The 15,819-nt window shown below is 33.0% G+C and overlaps 1 protein-coding gene and 1 long non-coding RNA gene across 4 annotated transcripts in view; one reads left to right on the plus strand and one right to left on the minus strand.

Annotated features, from left to right (window-relative positions):
* Positions 1–2,217: 2,217 nt before the first annotated feature.
* Positions 2,218–15,819, minus strand: part of LOC111429048 (uncharacterized) — a 54,972-nt gene continuing 41,370 nt past the window's right edge. For both annotated transcript variants that reach the window (XM_023064835.2, XM_023064834.2), the window contains exons 3-8: positions 13,866–14,100; positions 9,574–9,938; positions 9,334–9,514; positions 9,126–9,276; positions 7,889–9,070; positions 2,218–4,066 (exon numbers count right to left, since the gene is read on the minus strand). In XM_023064835.2, coding sequence (XP_022920603.2) covers positions 3,157–4,066; positions 7,889–9,070; positions 9,126–9,276; positions 9,334–9,514; positions 9,574–9,938; positions 13,866–14,100 — 3,024 coding nt within the window. In that variant the 3' untranslated portion in view covers positions 2,218–3,156. The remainder of the gene's footprint in view (positions 4,067–7,888; positions 9,071–9,125; positions 9,277–9,333; positions 9,515–9,573; positions 9,939–13,865; positions 14,101–15,819) is intronic.
* On the plus strand, positions 10,275–13,869 carry LOC111429049 (uncharacterized). 2 transcript variants are annotated; one of them, XR_002708147.2, is made up of 3 exons: positions 10,275–10,346; positions 13,524–13,676; positions 13,732–13,869. It is a non-coding gene; the product is annotated as an uncharacterized lncRNA (long non-coding RNA). The 2 variants fall into 2 exon arrangements; XR_002708148.2 differs by having other exon boundaries at positions 10,324–10,346; positions 13,450–13,676.

Raw genomic sequence — 15,819 nt, forward strand, 5'->3', positions numbered from 1 at the left:
AACTCGTTACACCCAGTGCGTATTCAATTAAAATTGAATGCACTGGGTGCGAAATGGTGAGAGATATCACTTTATTAAAAGATATTACTACTATGTTGTTTTATTTTAAAATGAATAAGTTTTTACCCTCTCCTGAAAAGTGACTGATTTTGACTTATGTACTTATTCCCACCATACGCAGATATAAACCTTGACTGTAACCAACTTCATAACAATTTGTCAAAATTAAATGTCAATTTTATAAAACGTCGTTTTCTTTACAAAAAATGATATTCGTTATTTAGTTTTTTTTAATGCCAAATATATAGAAACTCCTAAAAAATTGAATTTGTCCGCGACTACCTTATAATATATACCTTATGAATGAGTTTTCTAAAACAAAATGGTAGTCATTTTTCACGGAGTGAATAATAGCGGTGAATAATAATCATTATCCACGGGTAGCCATCTTGACCAGATTAATAATAATTATTTGAAACGTTAAAAGTTCAAAAAACGTCAATTTAATTCAATTTTTTAGTTGACATTAAAAAAACCTAAACAAATTCCTTTTTTCGTATGATTTAAGCATAAATTAATTAATTTTCGTAAAGAAAACGACGTTTTATAAAACTGACATTTAATTTTGACAAATTGTTGTGAAGTTGGTTACATTTAGTAACATTGGATTTGTGTCACATTGACGTTTAACCTTTATTCAAAAATTTATTAAAAAAATAAATTTATGGAATCAATTTCAATAGTCGTGGACAAAGTATAGTATTCTACTCGTATATAATGAGCTATTATTCACTCAGGTTAATTACGCCACTCGCTACGCTCGTGACATAAACTTAACCTTCGTGAATAATAGCCCTCATTATATGCTCATATAATAATATACTATAAATTGACGTTTTTTGAAATTTTAACGTTTCAAATAATTATTATTAGTCTGTCAAGTTGGTTACCCGGGAATGCCCGTGAATAATGATTATTATTCACCGCTATTATTCACTCCGTGAAAAATGACTACCCTTTTGTTTTAGAAAATTCATTCATAAGGTATATATTATAACAGGGGTGGCCAAGCTCCTTGATAGTCCGATCCATTTTCTTCTTTATTTCTAAAACAATACGAAATAGACCTATCTGACCCCATATTTTTGTAATCAGAAAAAAATAACGAATGTAATAAGCGAATAATCAGTGATTGTTTCCATTTAAAAAAACGCAAATTGTCATGATATCTCAAAATCTAAAACCGAAAAATTTTTTTGGCTGTGTCATCAAATTCTCTGTAAAAAAGTGTCCATATAATGTCTTAGTTATAATACTCCACCTATAATAACAACCAAGATAATTGCACTTGCTGGTTTCACGCTATTTTCAATTTTGGCCTCTAGGGGAAAAACAAAAGACGATAGCGCTTTGAGATTTTGGCATTAGCAATTTTTCGAAAAACGAGATCATGACATGTAAGCTACTTTTTTTCTAGCTCTTATAGTTGCCGACATAGCCTATTCAGACATCGAATTTGAACCATCCTGTACATTAGAAAAATTATACACAGATAGATGAAAGTATCCTAAAACTTTTTTAACTAAAACTCCTGCTCTTGCCCCTCACCTACAAACTAAAATCAAAGTATTGCAGCATAGGAACTTAGACAACCTTTAATATATAAACCTTGACTGTAACCAACTTCATAACAATTTGTCAAAATTAAATGTCAATTTTATAAAACGTCGATTTCTTTACAAATAGTTATTTTTGATACAAGATAGCGAAATGACACTTTTGCATTCAAGAACGAAAGTTTTTTTTGCGAGCTTTAGCGAGCAGAAAAACATGTACAGGTGTTTATACTTTTCATTCCATCTTATCTCAAGAAAAATTATAAAAAACCGATTTTTTTTAATATACAGCAGCGTGGGACTAAATGGGTTAACTAAAATATAGGTAATTTTTTATCATTTAATCACAGTTAATTCGTTGAATTTTACTTTAAAGATTTGTTTACGAGTTGTATGAACCGTGTATTACCCTGAACCTTGAACAGTCTCACGTTAAATTAGATTTGACAACGTCGCTAGTTGCGGAATTAAAATTTCATTTGAATTTTTAAATTTTATCTAAATTTAATCATCTATCATTTTTATTTAAATGTTTTTAAATAAACCCATTAAAACATTACAATATGTATAAAGGCAACATAGCAACATATAAAGATAGTACTGTATTTATAAACGTACTTTATTAGCTACTTTACTCTTAAAACCTAAACACAGAATATTACAAAATTAAATCATATTTATGTACAAGATTATAATAACTATTTATAAATGTAATTATATATAAAAACAAATCGTAGAGTTGGGCTGCTACTTCCATGATTTAATTTGTTTATTAATTTTTTAACAATAATAGCACAGAAACACAAAAAAGAAACAGGAATAAGAAGAATAAGAGGGGAAGAAAAGTCGACGAAATATTTTAGGCGGCGCTTTGTTTTTTTGTTTTTAATTTACACTTATACACTTAACCATAGGGTAATAATAATAATTAATTATTATTTAATATTAATATAATTAAAATCACAGATTTATAAATATGCTCGGCTGAAACCTTCGGGAACAGTCGGGAACACTTTTGTGTGTTTCGTTTAAAAGACAAGTGAAGCGCAATCTGGCGGATATTTTAGAACTTTGTTCTTTTGTAGTTTTTTAGAATTTATTTTATTTGGAAAATTATTTCAAACTATTTCTGACGTTGTGATTGAAAAGAAGGGGGCTATTGTCATGTTTAGACAATTTTTTTGGTTTCTTTTCTTGGATAGCAGATCTTTATAAATTTAAAACTTTAATTTCTTTATTCTATATTAATTATAGAGATCCCATTTTTGTTTTAAAATCTATACATTAATTTTTCAAAAATTTTATTTAATATCTAATTAACTTTGAAGCGTCCTTTTGATAATTTTTTTTTAAATTAATTTACATCTTTTTTTGTCTTTTAAACTTTTAATACGATTATCACTTGTTCAAAAACACAAAAAATTTATCTAATTTCTCAAAAATAACTCCTAAGACGTTGAAGATTCAACACCTTATATTAAATATTGCCCCTTTAATCAAAATAAAAAACAAAACAAAATTGATATGTTAATCAGAAAGTTTATTTTTTTTGTGAGTCAGTTTCAGGCGCAAACGGAAATTGGACCCGTATCCGCGAATTATGCGCCAAAATATCATGATACATTTGTAAATATTCAGAATTCGGCATTCGATACGGCAAATAAGTGTTAAACATCCGTTGGTACATCAAATTCATATCGGGAACGTAAGGGGGGGTCGGCAATTTTGCACTGGCCATATGCGGAAACATAACCTGATTTCCGTTATGATATAAAGGGGGTTGAGGGGGTACTGAAGGAATTCTAGCCGCACTTGGAGGAATTAAATCTTTTGAATTAACAAAATCTTTAAACGCAAACTCTTTAGGTGCAAAATCTTTCGGTGTTACAAACTCTTTTGGAACAGATGGAGCTTGCGGAATATATTGTATACTAGCTTCAAAATCTTTTTTTGGGGCGGAAATCGCCGAGCGCGGCCGATCGATTCCATCACTTCTCGGAATTTTAACCGAACTGGTTAAAAAATTTTCACTAATAGTCCTTTTTCGAGGTAAACCCGAAGGTTTTTGAAAGACTGAATTATTCCCCAATGATAATCGTGGGGGGTTTCCCAAAGCGGTTGGTTTTCCAACTAAGGTAATTTCGAGGTTAGCGTTTAATTTTCGACCATCTAAAGGATGGTGAGGGGTTCGAGCGTATGGCAAGTCGTTGTCCAAGTAACTGTAGGGGATTTGGGCGGGTTCCATCGTTGGCTTTTGAGGAGATTTAACCGTTAAATCGAGGATACCACCACCGGTGGTTGGACGAGTGGCTTCCGGAAAAATTGGTGCTTGAACTTGATGAATTGTTGGTTGAAATAAGTCTTTGGGGTCGCCATAAACCGTTTTCTCAGATGGGATGTATATTGATTTTGATTGAAGGACTTTAGGTGGATTATGACCATTTACAAACCTGCAACACAATTTATTCAAAATTAGAAAAGTATATCTCAACAACTAAAAGATGAGGGACGTGGGGAGGGAGGAAGGGTTAGTTAACAACAAAAACTCTTATACAGGGTGTATCTAAATGACTACAACAAACTTCAAGGGGTGATTCTTTAGTGAATTTTAAGCGTACTTTCATATATGAACCATGGGCGACTTCGGCTCCCCTAAGGAGCTACACCCCTCCAAAAATGGCGGAAAATTTTAGTTTAATTTCTTTTTCTCGAAAACCATAAACGCTAGGAAAATGAAATTTAGGGAATATGTTTAACTCATAATAGGGCACGTTTTGACCCTATTTGTACTTTCAACCTACCCTTCTAAACTACTAAACGTAACCACCCCCGTTCAATTTATGCCTAGATTTGTTTTATGAAGGTGATAAATACATTGGAAAAATTTTGGTTAGATAGGTAAAACTATTCTAAAACTTTTTTATCTCTCTGAAGTTCTTCGAAAATTTAATAATTTCTGAGAAAAAATATAATTAAGCAAACACTAACTGTTAAGCTGTAGGGTTGTTAATCAAAAGTTGGAATGAATTTTTAATGAAAAAATCTTAGTAGGCTTTGCAATCTTTGTCAGAAATATTTTTAACGTTTAAATGTCAGTGGTTTTCTTACTATTATTATTATTTTATTTAAAATTTTGAGCCTAAATGCCATAGAACTTTATTCTAAAATTAATTTGAAAAACAATAATAATAGTAAGAAAAACATTAACATTTAAACGTCAAAAATATTTCTGAAAAAGATTGGAAAGCCCACTAAGATTTTTTCATTAAAAATTCATTCCAACTTTTGCTCGACATCCCAGTTATTTAACGGGCAGTGTTTGCTTTATTATTTTTTTTCTCAAAAATTAGTCGTTTTTGAGAAAATTTTAGAGAGACAAAAAAGTTTTAGGATACTTTCATCTAGCTATGTAAAATTTTTCTAATGTATTTATCATCTGCATACAAAAAATTTTAGCAAAAATGTAAAGGGGGTGGTTACGTTTAGTAGTTTAGAAGGGTAGGAAGCATATATTAAGATTAGCTGTCCCTCTTAAAAATCGATGATTTTTTTTTTAATCGGCAGGAAATGACTCAAAAGATGTGTTAATGATAAAAAAAAAGTGCGGAAAAGTGTAGTACTTACCGAAAAATCACTTTAAAGTTGCGATTTGACGTTTCTTTTTGGAAGTTCAAAGCAATGTTAAATATGCATTTTCGTATTAAATCCTAACCTGAAATTGTTTAATTTATACCCGCGCACAAAATAAAAAGTTATTTTCACTAAATTTGTTGAGATTACAATATAATTATTCATAATGACACCTAGTTAGCCCCCAATTAAACAGAATTTTACATGTATAGTATTTTAATTATAACATGAGAACCAGTGAACCGATTTCGATAAACAATGTCTCATTCGAAAGCTTAATCCTTGGCCAATACAAAAGTGGAAATGCCCGATTGACGATGTGACGATAGCAACGATAGCAACAAACCTTCCAACAACAAACTTTTATCCGCAATTTCCTATCTATTTTATTAGCTGATATCTTTCTTATTATTAGATATAGCAGAACACTAAATGCACCATATGAAAGCTTGATTCTTTCTTTATGAAAGCGTCGGTCCTCGTTTGCCGATATGTTAATATTAAAATCAATAAAAGATGAAGAACACCGCTCTGTACGTAAAATAGCTTAATATTACCAAACTTCAAGCCCTTGTGTAATTGTTATCAAACCGAATTTTAAAAAGAGATTTTGATGACTAAAATTGGTCAATTAGTTACGGAGATAATTGATGTGTTTAATTAATTCGTTTGTTGTGTTTTAATCAAAATCCTTAAATATTTCGAATCGGGCATTTCGACAACAGCATTTAGCCAGACACATTCTTTCGATTGAGATATAAAACATTAAAATCCGTCAAACTGTTCTCTAATTATAGTCGATTTAGTTTAAATTAATTTTTTAGCACGAGCGTTCACATGTGCATAAACAACGAGCCGAAGACGGTGTCATTCCGAGGGCTGTATAAACTTAGCGGGAGAGAATTGAAATCGAGCATTTTGTGATTTCGATAGAAGACACTATGACGAATCGAGTGACGTATAGATTTTGATCATAGGGTACATCGTTTACGAGTTATCACCACTTAAAGAAGGTCAATTTTGTGTTATTTTCGTGTATCTTCGCATTATTTTGACGTTTTAGCGAAATTCGAAAGAGTTTTCAAATCGGGCATTTCCACTTTCGTATTGGCCAAGGATTAAGCTTTCGAATGAGACATTGTTTATCGAAATCGGTTCACTGGTTTTCATGTTATAATCAAAATACTATACATGTAAAATGCTATTTAATTGGGGGCTAACTTCATATAGGTGTCATTATGAATAATTATGTTGTAATCTCAACAAGATTAGTGAAAATAACTTTTTTGTAATTCGCTACGGTAATGAAAGCTATAACAGTACTCAAACGGGTGCTGTAATGAGACTCTTTACAGCATCCGATGCTGTAATGAGATTTTAGTAACATTTTATGGAACCAGTTCAAGTTGGTGACATTGGGTCATTAATTTTTCTAGTTGTCAATGTGACAATTTTTGTCTATGGATGTTCAAACATGTTCTTAACATCGAATACAAGGTCCACAATGATGAGGACATTGAACACTGAGCAATTCTCTTATTTTGGGAGGTGTACATGAAACATTTTTTTTCAGGTGAATACATTTTGTGTTTTGACAGTTTCTAATTGTCAATTCAAATTTCTATTTTCAAGTGTTACGGTGTTACCAACCGCTGCATACCTATTTCCCTACATTGTCAAAATTTATTTTATTTTTGTTAAAAAAAGGGATAAAAACGCGAATTACAAAAAATAGCATAAAAAACACGTTTCATAAGACTTAAAGCACTCATTCATTAAAAAACTCGTGGCTTTGCCACTCGTTTTTCAATTTGAATTCGTGCACTTCAAACGTGTCTTACGAAACTTGTTTTTTAATATACTATTTATTTTGTGCGTGGGTATAAATTAAACAATTTGAGGTTAGGATTTAATACGAAAATACATGGTTAACATTGCTTGTGTTGTCAGTTGTAATTGTCATTTGGTTAAATGCATAGTTTGTTGCTATCGTCACACGGGTTATTTTTTATTCTTATTTTGTAACCATGTACACGTCTTGTTTAATATTAATTTTTAATTAATTAACTATTTTAACTTAAGTAAGGTACTATTAAGCTATTATAAGCTATTATAACTAAGCTATTATACTTATTTATCATTTATATTTATAATATAAAGATACTTCAGTCGTTTGACATATCAATTGATACACAATCTATTAACATAAAGTCTATTAACACACATTTGGTAGAAACAATTCTATCTAACGACAGGTAATTGTCGTTATGCATTGATAGCCTAAGAAATAAGGTTTTCATCCGTAAATATGTTGTAATCTCAACAAGTTTAGTGAAAATAACTTTTTATTTTGTGCGCGGGTATAAATTAAACAATTTCAGGTTAGGATTTAATCAAATCGCAACTTTAAAGTGTTTTTTTGGTAAGTACTACACTTTTCCGCACTTTTTTTTTATCATTAACACATCTTTCGAGTCATTTCCTACCGATTAAAAAAAAATCATCGATTTTTAAGTGGGACAGGTATTCTTTAATTATTCCCATATATGAAAGTACCCTTCAAATTCACTAAAGAATCACCCCTCGAAGTTTGTTGCAGTCATTCAGATACACCCTGTATACATATAAAAATTATTTCTTACCTTCTCTCCTGATACACAACACCCCTCTCCCGTTCCTTCCCATGTCCCCCAGCACTTTCAATCCTTTTCGGATTAATCATAGGCGGAGGCATTTGCTTCCTATCATTCAAAGCTTTACTCGTACTATTACTATTAACCATGGTGCTGTTATTCCGAATAATTTCGACTCGGTGATGAGGGGCTGCCGCTTGTTGAATAACAGAAGGCCGAATTTCTTTACGAACAGGCGTCACCTCTAAACCACCCTGCTTCAAAATGTCCAATTTTTGCTGTTTTACATCATTCAGAACTTCACCACCAACTCCTATCTTATCCATTTCGACGATCGATGGAGCCGTATTCCCAATAATGTTATTATTGTTATTATGGAAATTGTTACTAAGATTATTATTGTTGTTAGGAGTAAAATTATTGTTTGTATTGTGATTATTATTAATATTATTCGAAGAAACATTTTTATAAACGTCAGATTCTAAATCTAAATCGATAATTTCAGGACATTCCGCGACGATTTTCGCGGGGATTTCGATAATTTCAACTAATTGATTTTTGGGAGGTTCGAAAATCGGGATTTCTATGCTTTCGACGGGACTAGGTGATTTATCTTGTATTTTAACTTGCGCCGGGGTAGCCGCAGTCGTAATCGGTTCCACATTTTTCTCCACAACCTTATTCACCAACACTTTATTACAAACTTCGACTTCTTTAATTTCAAATTCCTTATTTTCTTTCACTTCTAAATCGTTAATATCTTTGAAATCGTTAATTTCTTTAAAGTTATTGATTTCTTTGATTTCCTTGCAATCGTTGATTTCTTTAAAATCATTAATTTCTTTAACTTCCTTAATTTCCTCCCCGATTAAATCTTCAACATCTTTAAACACATTTTCTTTTTTTCCCGTTGCATCTTTTAAACGATCCGATTTTACCCGAACACTCCTTAACGACGACGTTTTTCCTTTTTCTAATATTCCAACGACATCTTTTAATTCACCTATTAAATTATGATCTATCGTTGGCGTTAATGGCGTTCCGTGTTCGCTGCCGGAAGTGCCTTCACTAGTTGTGTCTAAATCGCTCGTGCTCGTGCTATTTGATTTGCATTTCAGTCTTCTTCGCGCCGAAACCGGCAAAGGTTTGTGTTTTTCGCCTTTTAAGTGACGTTCGTAAGGGAGTAAAAACCTGTATTAAAAGAATTCATTTTAAAGAGAAATTAATGCTGGAGAGTTCTTTTTACCTTTCGTAGTGTCTCCTCATAACCGTCGCTGCACTCGTACTCGTATGATTACCACCTAAATCTTCAAAAATCGATTTCCAAAGTCTGTTTGCCGTCACGGAATCGTATCCACCCAATTTTTGAACTTTTGTGTAAAAAGCGTAAAGATCCACTACAAAAATTTCGTTAAGTTAATTAATTTAGTTAGGTTAATAACATTTTTTATTACGTTCTCGATATCCCAAACAAGGTATTCGCCCGATTGGGGTCTGATTTGATTTCATAAACTCTTTAACTTTCTTCAAAAACGATCTCTCGTAACGGTCCTCCAACGTTCTTTTACTTCTCCTAGTCGAAATCGATCCATTTACAGCAATACCATTCATAAATTCATCTAAATGTGTTGATTTCTGCAATATAATAATCAATAAAAAAAATACATATATACATATATAAAAATTTTTTTTACCCCCGATGATGTGCTAGGTTGTCCATTATTAACACCATAAATAGAACTTTCTGATTCGTTGCTTTCCGATCCAGGTGAAGTGCTTCTTTTTTTCCGTCGACCACGCGGTCTTCCTTTTAATTTTGGCGCTAAATGATTGCATAACATTTCGTGTCCTTCCAATTCGGGGTAATCAAAAGTATCGCGACAAAATAATATCCTAGTATTTAACGATGGCACGCAAAAACCGCCCAACGCGTTTACTATTTTCATTTTTAGATAGACGTCTTCGACCCCCTCCAATCTCATCATCATCGCGCGGTATCTGCAGTACCTTGGGTAGCTTAAAATTACCACCGATGGTGATTTGTCGTTGTACTTTGAATCTGTAATGAAATAAAAACAAATTAATTTTAATCCAATTTTTTAGATCGAACGGCAACGTTTAGATATCAAAACAGGAAAGGTCCCTGAAATTCCAAGAAAAACGTTGTTGATTTTAACGACGAGATACAAAATTATTGCTTAACAAAAAACACTTTTCAATCGGATGTTTTTCCGGGATAACGTGCAAATTTGTCATGTTTAAAATTAAAACATATCAACATCTTTTATTTACAGCATTACTACTTTCTTTTGAGAAATAAAGAAAAAATAAAACACTCCATTCTATTTAAACATAGATTAAATTCTTTAGCCTACTTATTTATCTATCAAGTAGATAGTAGGAGAAGGTATATAAAGAAAAAGTTGGACTATTTTATTTATACCAAATCTACTTATAAAAGCAATCGGTAAGTTACCTTTATTTATTTCATTTATACTTTTCCATATACAGGGTGTCCCGCAACGATTGTACAATACTGCATCAGCGTATTCTCTGATCGAAAACAGACAAGAAAAGTCTAATAAACATAGGTCCGAAAATGGACCAATTTCGAGATATTCAAAGTTTTAGTTTCATAAGCTGACCTATTGTAAACATCATTAATTCTAACGATTTAGATGCAGTAATTATATGATTATGATGGTTAAGATAAAGTTTAATAAATAATAAGATAATATTAAGTTAATTAATACAGTTCATTAATAATTTAACAAAACAAGTAACAAAGATTGTCGAAGAAAATCGTTCAACCAGCATAAAAACAACGAATATTTAACAAATTGGAAAAGAGTCATGTCATAATAAATGTTCAATATGCGCACCATTTACTTCTAAACACAAACGGATACGTTTTCTAAATGAACTTCTAATGCGTTCAAAGATACCAGGAATTTGTTTTACTGTGTCAAATGCGTTACTAATTTTATTCTTCAAATCCTGCACATTTTGAACGTCTTCAGAATAAACAATTTGTTTTAAATGTCCCCAAAACCAAAAATCTAACGGATTTAAATCTGGTGAACGAGGTGGCCCTCTTCGGCCAATCCACTTATTGCCAAATCTGTTATTTATGTATGCTCGAGTAGCGCGTGCATAATGTGCTGGTGCTCCATCGTGCATAAAGTAGCAATCTTCTAGAATTTGTTGAGGTAATTCATCAAATGCCTCTGTAAGGTCATTTTGTAAAAAATGTATGTAGGCATCGGCTGTCAATCTCTTTGGATGAAAAAATGGACCTAATAACTGATCACCTATAACTCCAGCCCATACATTAACACTGAATCGCCACTGATGATGAGTTTCTAGTATTGCATGGGGATTTTCATCGCTCCAAACGTGCGCATTATAAATATTAAAAATTCCGTTGCTTCATCCGTAAATACAATGTTTATAGGAAAGTCGACGTTTACTACCTCTTCCTGTATGGCCCACCTACAAAAAATCTCTCTTTTTCGCCATCATTTTCTGTTAGAGCTTATTATTATTATTATTATTATTATTATTGTTGCCGGGCTGAGGAGGGCGGCCCCTCTCGTTACCGCGACCTATAAGATCTATTGTAACTTTAGCCCTCCAAAGGTTTAGGGCAAATGTAGGTCCTTTATGAACCTTAGTATTGTCCTGAGGTCTTGAACCTTTATGTCGGTAGGTAACAGGGTGGTTTTACCGAAGACGTTGTGCCTTAGATGTCCTCTGGCGACGCAATTGCACAGTATATGTTCAGCAGTTTCTGACTCGTCGTTGCATAGTCGACAAGTTTGATCCTCAGCTTATCCAATGTGGAAGAGGTGGTATTTTAGGGGCACATGGCCAGTTAGATAGCCTGAGAGCGTTCTTAGATCCCCTTTGCTGAGGCATAAAACCTCTTTGGTTTTGTTTTGCGACGGAGTTATCATACTCTTCGCTTGTCTGTGACCTGGAAGTTCTTTCCAGCGTAAGGCTATCTTTGAAGCCTCCCAGTTGTTGATTATTTGTTTTAGGTGGCTTTTTTGTAGTCCACATCCAGGTTGGGGTCCAATGAAGGGCGTGTTTGCTGCCTCTTTGGCCAGCTTGTCGGCCTTCTCATTGCCCTCAATGTTGCTGTGACCTGGAACCCACCATAGGGTAACATCATTGCCCCTAGCGAGTTCTCTCAGGTTGTTGGTGCACTCTCTGATCAGTGCGGAGCCACACGTGTAGGCCTGAATTGCCTTTAAGGCGGCCCGACTGTCTGTGAAAATGTTTATGGATGCACCTTTTTGTCCCTTCTGTAGGTTCAAAGCGGTGCAGAAGTTTATAGCAAGAACTTCTGCTTGGAAAATTGTTAAGTCCGAGCTGAGGGGCAATTTGATGTGGCTGTTTGGTCCACTGATGCCCATGCCTACTCCAGATCTTACTGTCTTTGAAGCATCGGTGTACCAGGCTAGGGCTCCTCTTTTTAGTTGAGGCCCTCCTTTCGCCCAATCATCCCTGCTACTAAATATGACCTTATACGGTTGGTTGAAATTGTATCCCGTCTGTTAGAGCTTGAACGGTGTTGTAATGATAAGGATAAAGCAACTGCTCCCTTAAAATGCGGTGAACGGTTGTTTTGTTAATGTTTTCTTGTGCAGAAATTCTTCTAATGCTGGTTGAGGCATTTTCATCGACTCTTCTCAAAACTGCTTCTTCTAATTCCACCGGCCTTGTGTAATGTCTCTCCGTGGAATGGCTGTGGGTTACGTTTCCCGTTTCTTTTAATCTGAGAAATAGTCTGCTAAAGGTGTGACTATTAGGCAATCGTCTGTTCGGGAACCTTTGCGCGTAATGACGAGCTGCTAACGACGCATTTCCATCAGCTAGTCCGTAACAATACACCATATCCGCCATCTCTTCCTTGGAGTAATTAATAGGAGCCATACTTAATAGTTTTATTAAATTAAATAGTAAAATAATAATTTCGTGAAGTATTATTATTTTTTTTTGATTAGACAACTTATCGTAATCATAGTAACGACTTAATTATTATAAAAACAAATTTAAATTCATGATGTTAACAATATCAACTTATGAAACTAAATCTTTGAATATCTCGAAAATGGTCCATTTTCGGACCTATGTTTATTAGGTTTTTTTTGTTTATTTTTGATCATAGAACACGCTGATGCAGTTTTGTACAATCGTTGCGGGACACCCTGTATATTATTACAGTAGACCCCGGTTATAATTGCTAACAACAAGATTTATTATTAATGGTATATTTAATCTTAGAAAGATCGTCTGCGTTAAATTGACGCATTTAAAGTTTCTGTTTATTTTATATAAATAAATAAATATAAATACATACATTGTGGTATTTATTGTTTCATCTGTATGCAAATACATAATAACGATGGGTTTATTCAAATCAATAAATAAAACGTGCCAGTTAATAAAACTCATGGGTCAATTTTAATTTAAGGATGATTATCATTTACGTACATAACAATACGATTCTCTTTCTAAAGTTAAATTGCAATTGAAGTGGAAATACTAATCTAATCGGTTTTTAGTGATCCATAAATAAACAAATACGATTAAAACTGACCGTCAACAAAACATAACGTGCTTGCGTTTGGGTTTTCAGCTCGCTATTAATCTTCATCGAAATGTCAACTGGAAAAGTAACAATATTGTGCGTGACACTTTTATTCGGTTTGCTTTTGTTGATCGAAGAAGGAGATGCTATCAATTGCGTTTGCATGAATTGGAGAAATTGTCACGGTGACATCAACAACGAGTAAGTTAATTAGTAACTTAATTCAAAAATTATTGATTGCTTTGAATCGTTTCAGCGTTCATTGCCCGATGGATTATATTAATGTTTGTTGTGTTACGCCAGATCAAAAAGTGTGGTTTACTGATAATAATGAGATTGAGCGAATCCCTCAATAATTTTGAAATGAAATGAATTAATATTAATGTTTACCTGATGGAGTCGTTTTCTTTTCAACCTCCACATCCGATAAATCCAATAACCCTTCACCCAAATTTATCGACATCGGTACCGCATCTTCGGGGGTTTTTACAATATCGTTTTCGCTCGATGAATTTTCCAAAGTCCTACCCAGTCTACCCCATGACCATTCCGTGTCGATCGTAATCCACGTAATTAAATCTTCTACTCTTAAAACTACTTTTTCCGATATCGCCAACACTTCGTCCTAAAATTTAAAAAAATAATGGTATATATAATACAATTTAATGCAATTTATGGGATGATTTTTTATTAATAAAATTGGTTACATAAATAAAAATATGTAACGAGATATTAATTAAAATCTCGAAAACAAGATAAAATTAAATATAAAAGGTAAAAAGATTAAAAAATATAAAAGATGGAAAAGGAAAATCTCTAAAATAACAATTTTAATTGGTAAAGTTCTAAAGAAGAAGCAAAAAGAAAAAAATTAAATGGAATAGGGTAGGGGTTAGGGAATATAGGAGATAGGGTTTTAGAGAGGTGGGGTAAAACGGGGAGTGGGGGGATGTTTAAGAGTTATTCATCCAATAGTAGGCGGTCTGCATCACCGAGTTTCCATAGAAACGGCTTCCAAGGCCAACGCACGCGCCCCAAAGACAACATCCCCATCACACCCCAACCCCCTTCTTGCCCTTTCCCCAACCACCCCCCAAAATCCTCCCCCTCCCAAAAACACCCCTCCCACAAACACACATACACAAGAGTCCCTTGCTTTCCATAACTGCACTATTTAATCGTTAGATTGTTTGCTCGTTTTATTTGGTAGTGGTACACTAGTGTTAGAGATGGGGAGGGGTGAAATTGGTGGGTGAGATCCTCTATCCCCTTGGGGGTTGTTTGTTAAGTATCTAACCCCTTTTCCATTATTATTAAGTAATTAAAAAATTATATTTAATTGTATATATTTAATTGTATATATTAAATATATTTATTAAATATAATAAATTGTTTGTAGTATATAAAAAAAATTAAAACAATTTAAATAATATAAAAATAAGATTTGTCCAAAGCGATTTAGAAAACGAGTATAATAGAGAAAAGAAAATGGAACAAGAGGAGAAAAGGAAGGGTACAAAAGTTATTATTCGGCACGGCGTCGCGGTAGCCCACGGTGGGGGGGAGAAAAAGGTACCCCTCTTTTAAAGACGGTTGTTTCTCAAGAATCCCCCCAAACCCATCGTCGCTAGTATTTCCCTCGTTATTGTCGTGTAATTTAAAGGTAAACGAATTATTTTTTAAACGCCTATTACAATATGCCAATTGGGTTGCCTATGCGGTGAATATTTTTGATTAATATGTGTTATTATTATATACTGGTCGCACATAAGCGGCAAAGTACATAAATGGCATTAAGGAGCCGAGATACACAGTTCTTCCTTAGACAAAAGTTGTAGGAAATATTTTTATTTAAAATATTACTGTGTATCTCAGCTTTTTAATACCATTGATGTACTTTGCCGCTTACGTGGGACACCTGTGTATTATGCTTTTTGACTAGTACATTAAGATGCATTAATAGAATACAGTCAACGAACTAAAATACATTGCAACCTTAACACTAGAAATAGAAGAAAAATTGTTCTTAATTATATAGATATAAATAAGAAATCTCAAAATCGGTTACTTAACTCGATTATAACTCAAAAGTTACAATTGATTGGAAAAATTAACCAAACGTGATCTATCAACACTTACAACCTAGATTCTAGATAAAAATATATATTATAGATAGAAAAAATGTTCAAAATTGATTTTAAAAACAAAAAATTAGAACATTGTATTTCAAGAAGCAATCGAGATATTAAGATGAAATGAAAAACAATTTAAAAGAAATTTAATAAAGATTTAACGTGCCATCTTTCCATAAACATTGTTGTTATAATTTCTGTAATCCTTAGCC

The sequence above is a fragment of the Onthophagus taurus genome, chromosome 3 (assembly GCF_036711975.1).
Source record: "Onthophagus taurus isolate NC chromosome 3, IU_Otau_3.0, whole genome shotgun sequence".
Taxonomy (NCBI): domain Eukaryota; kingdom Metazoa; phylum Arthropoda; class Insecta; order Coleoptera; family Scarabaeidae; genus Onthophagus; species Onthophagus taurus.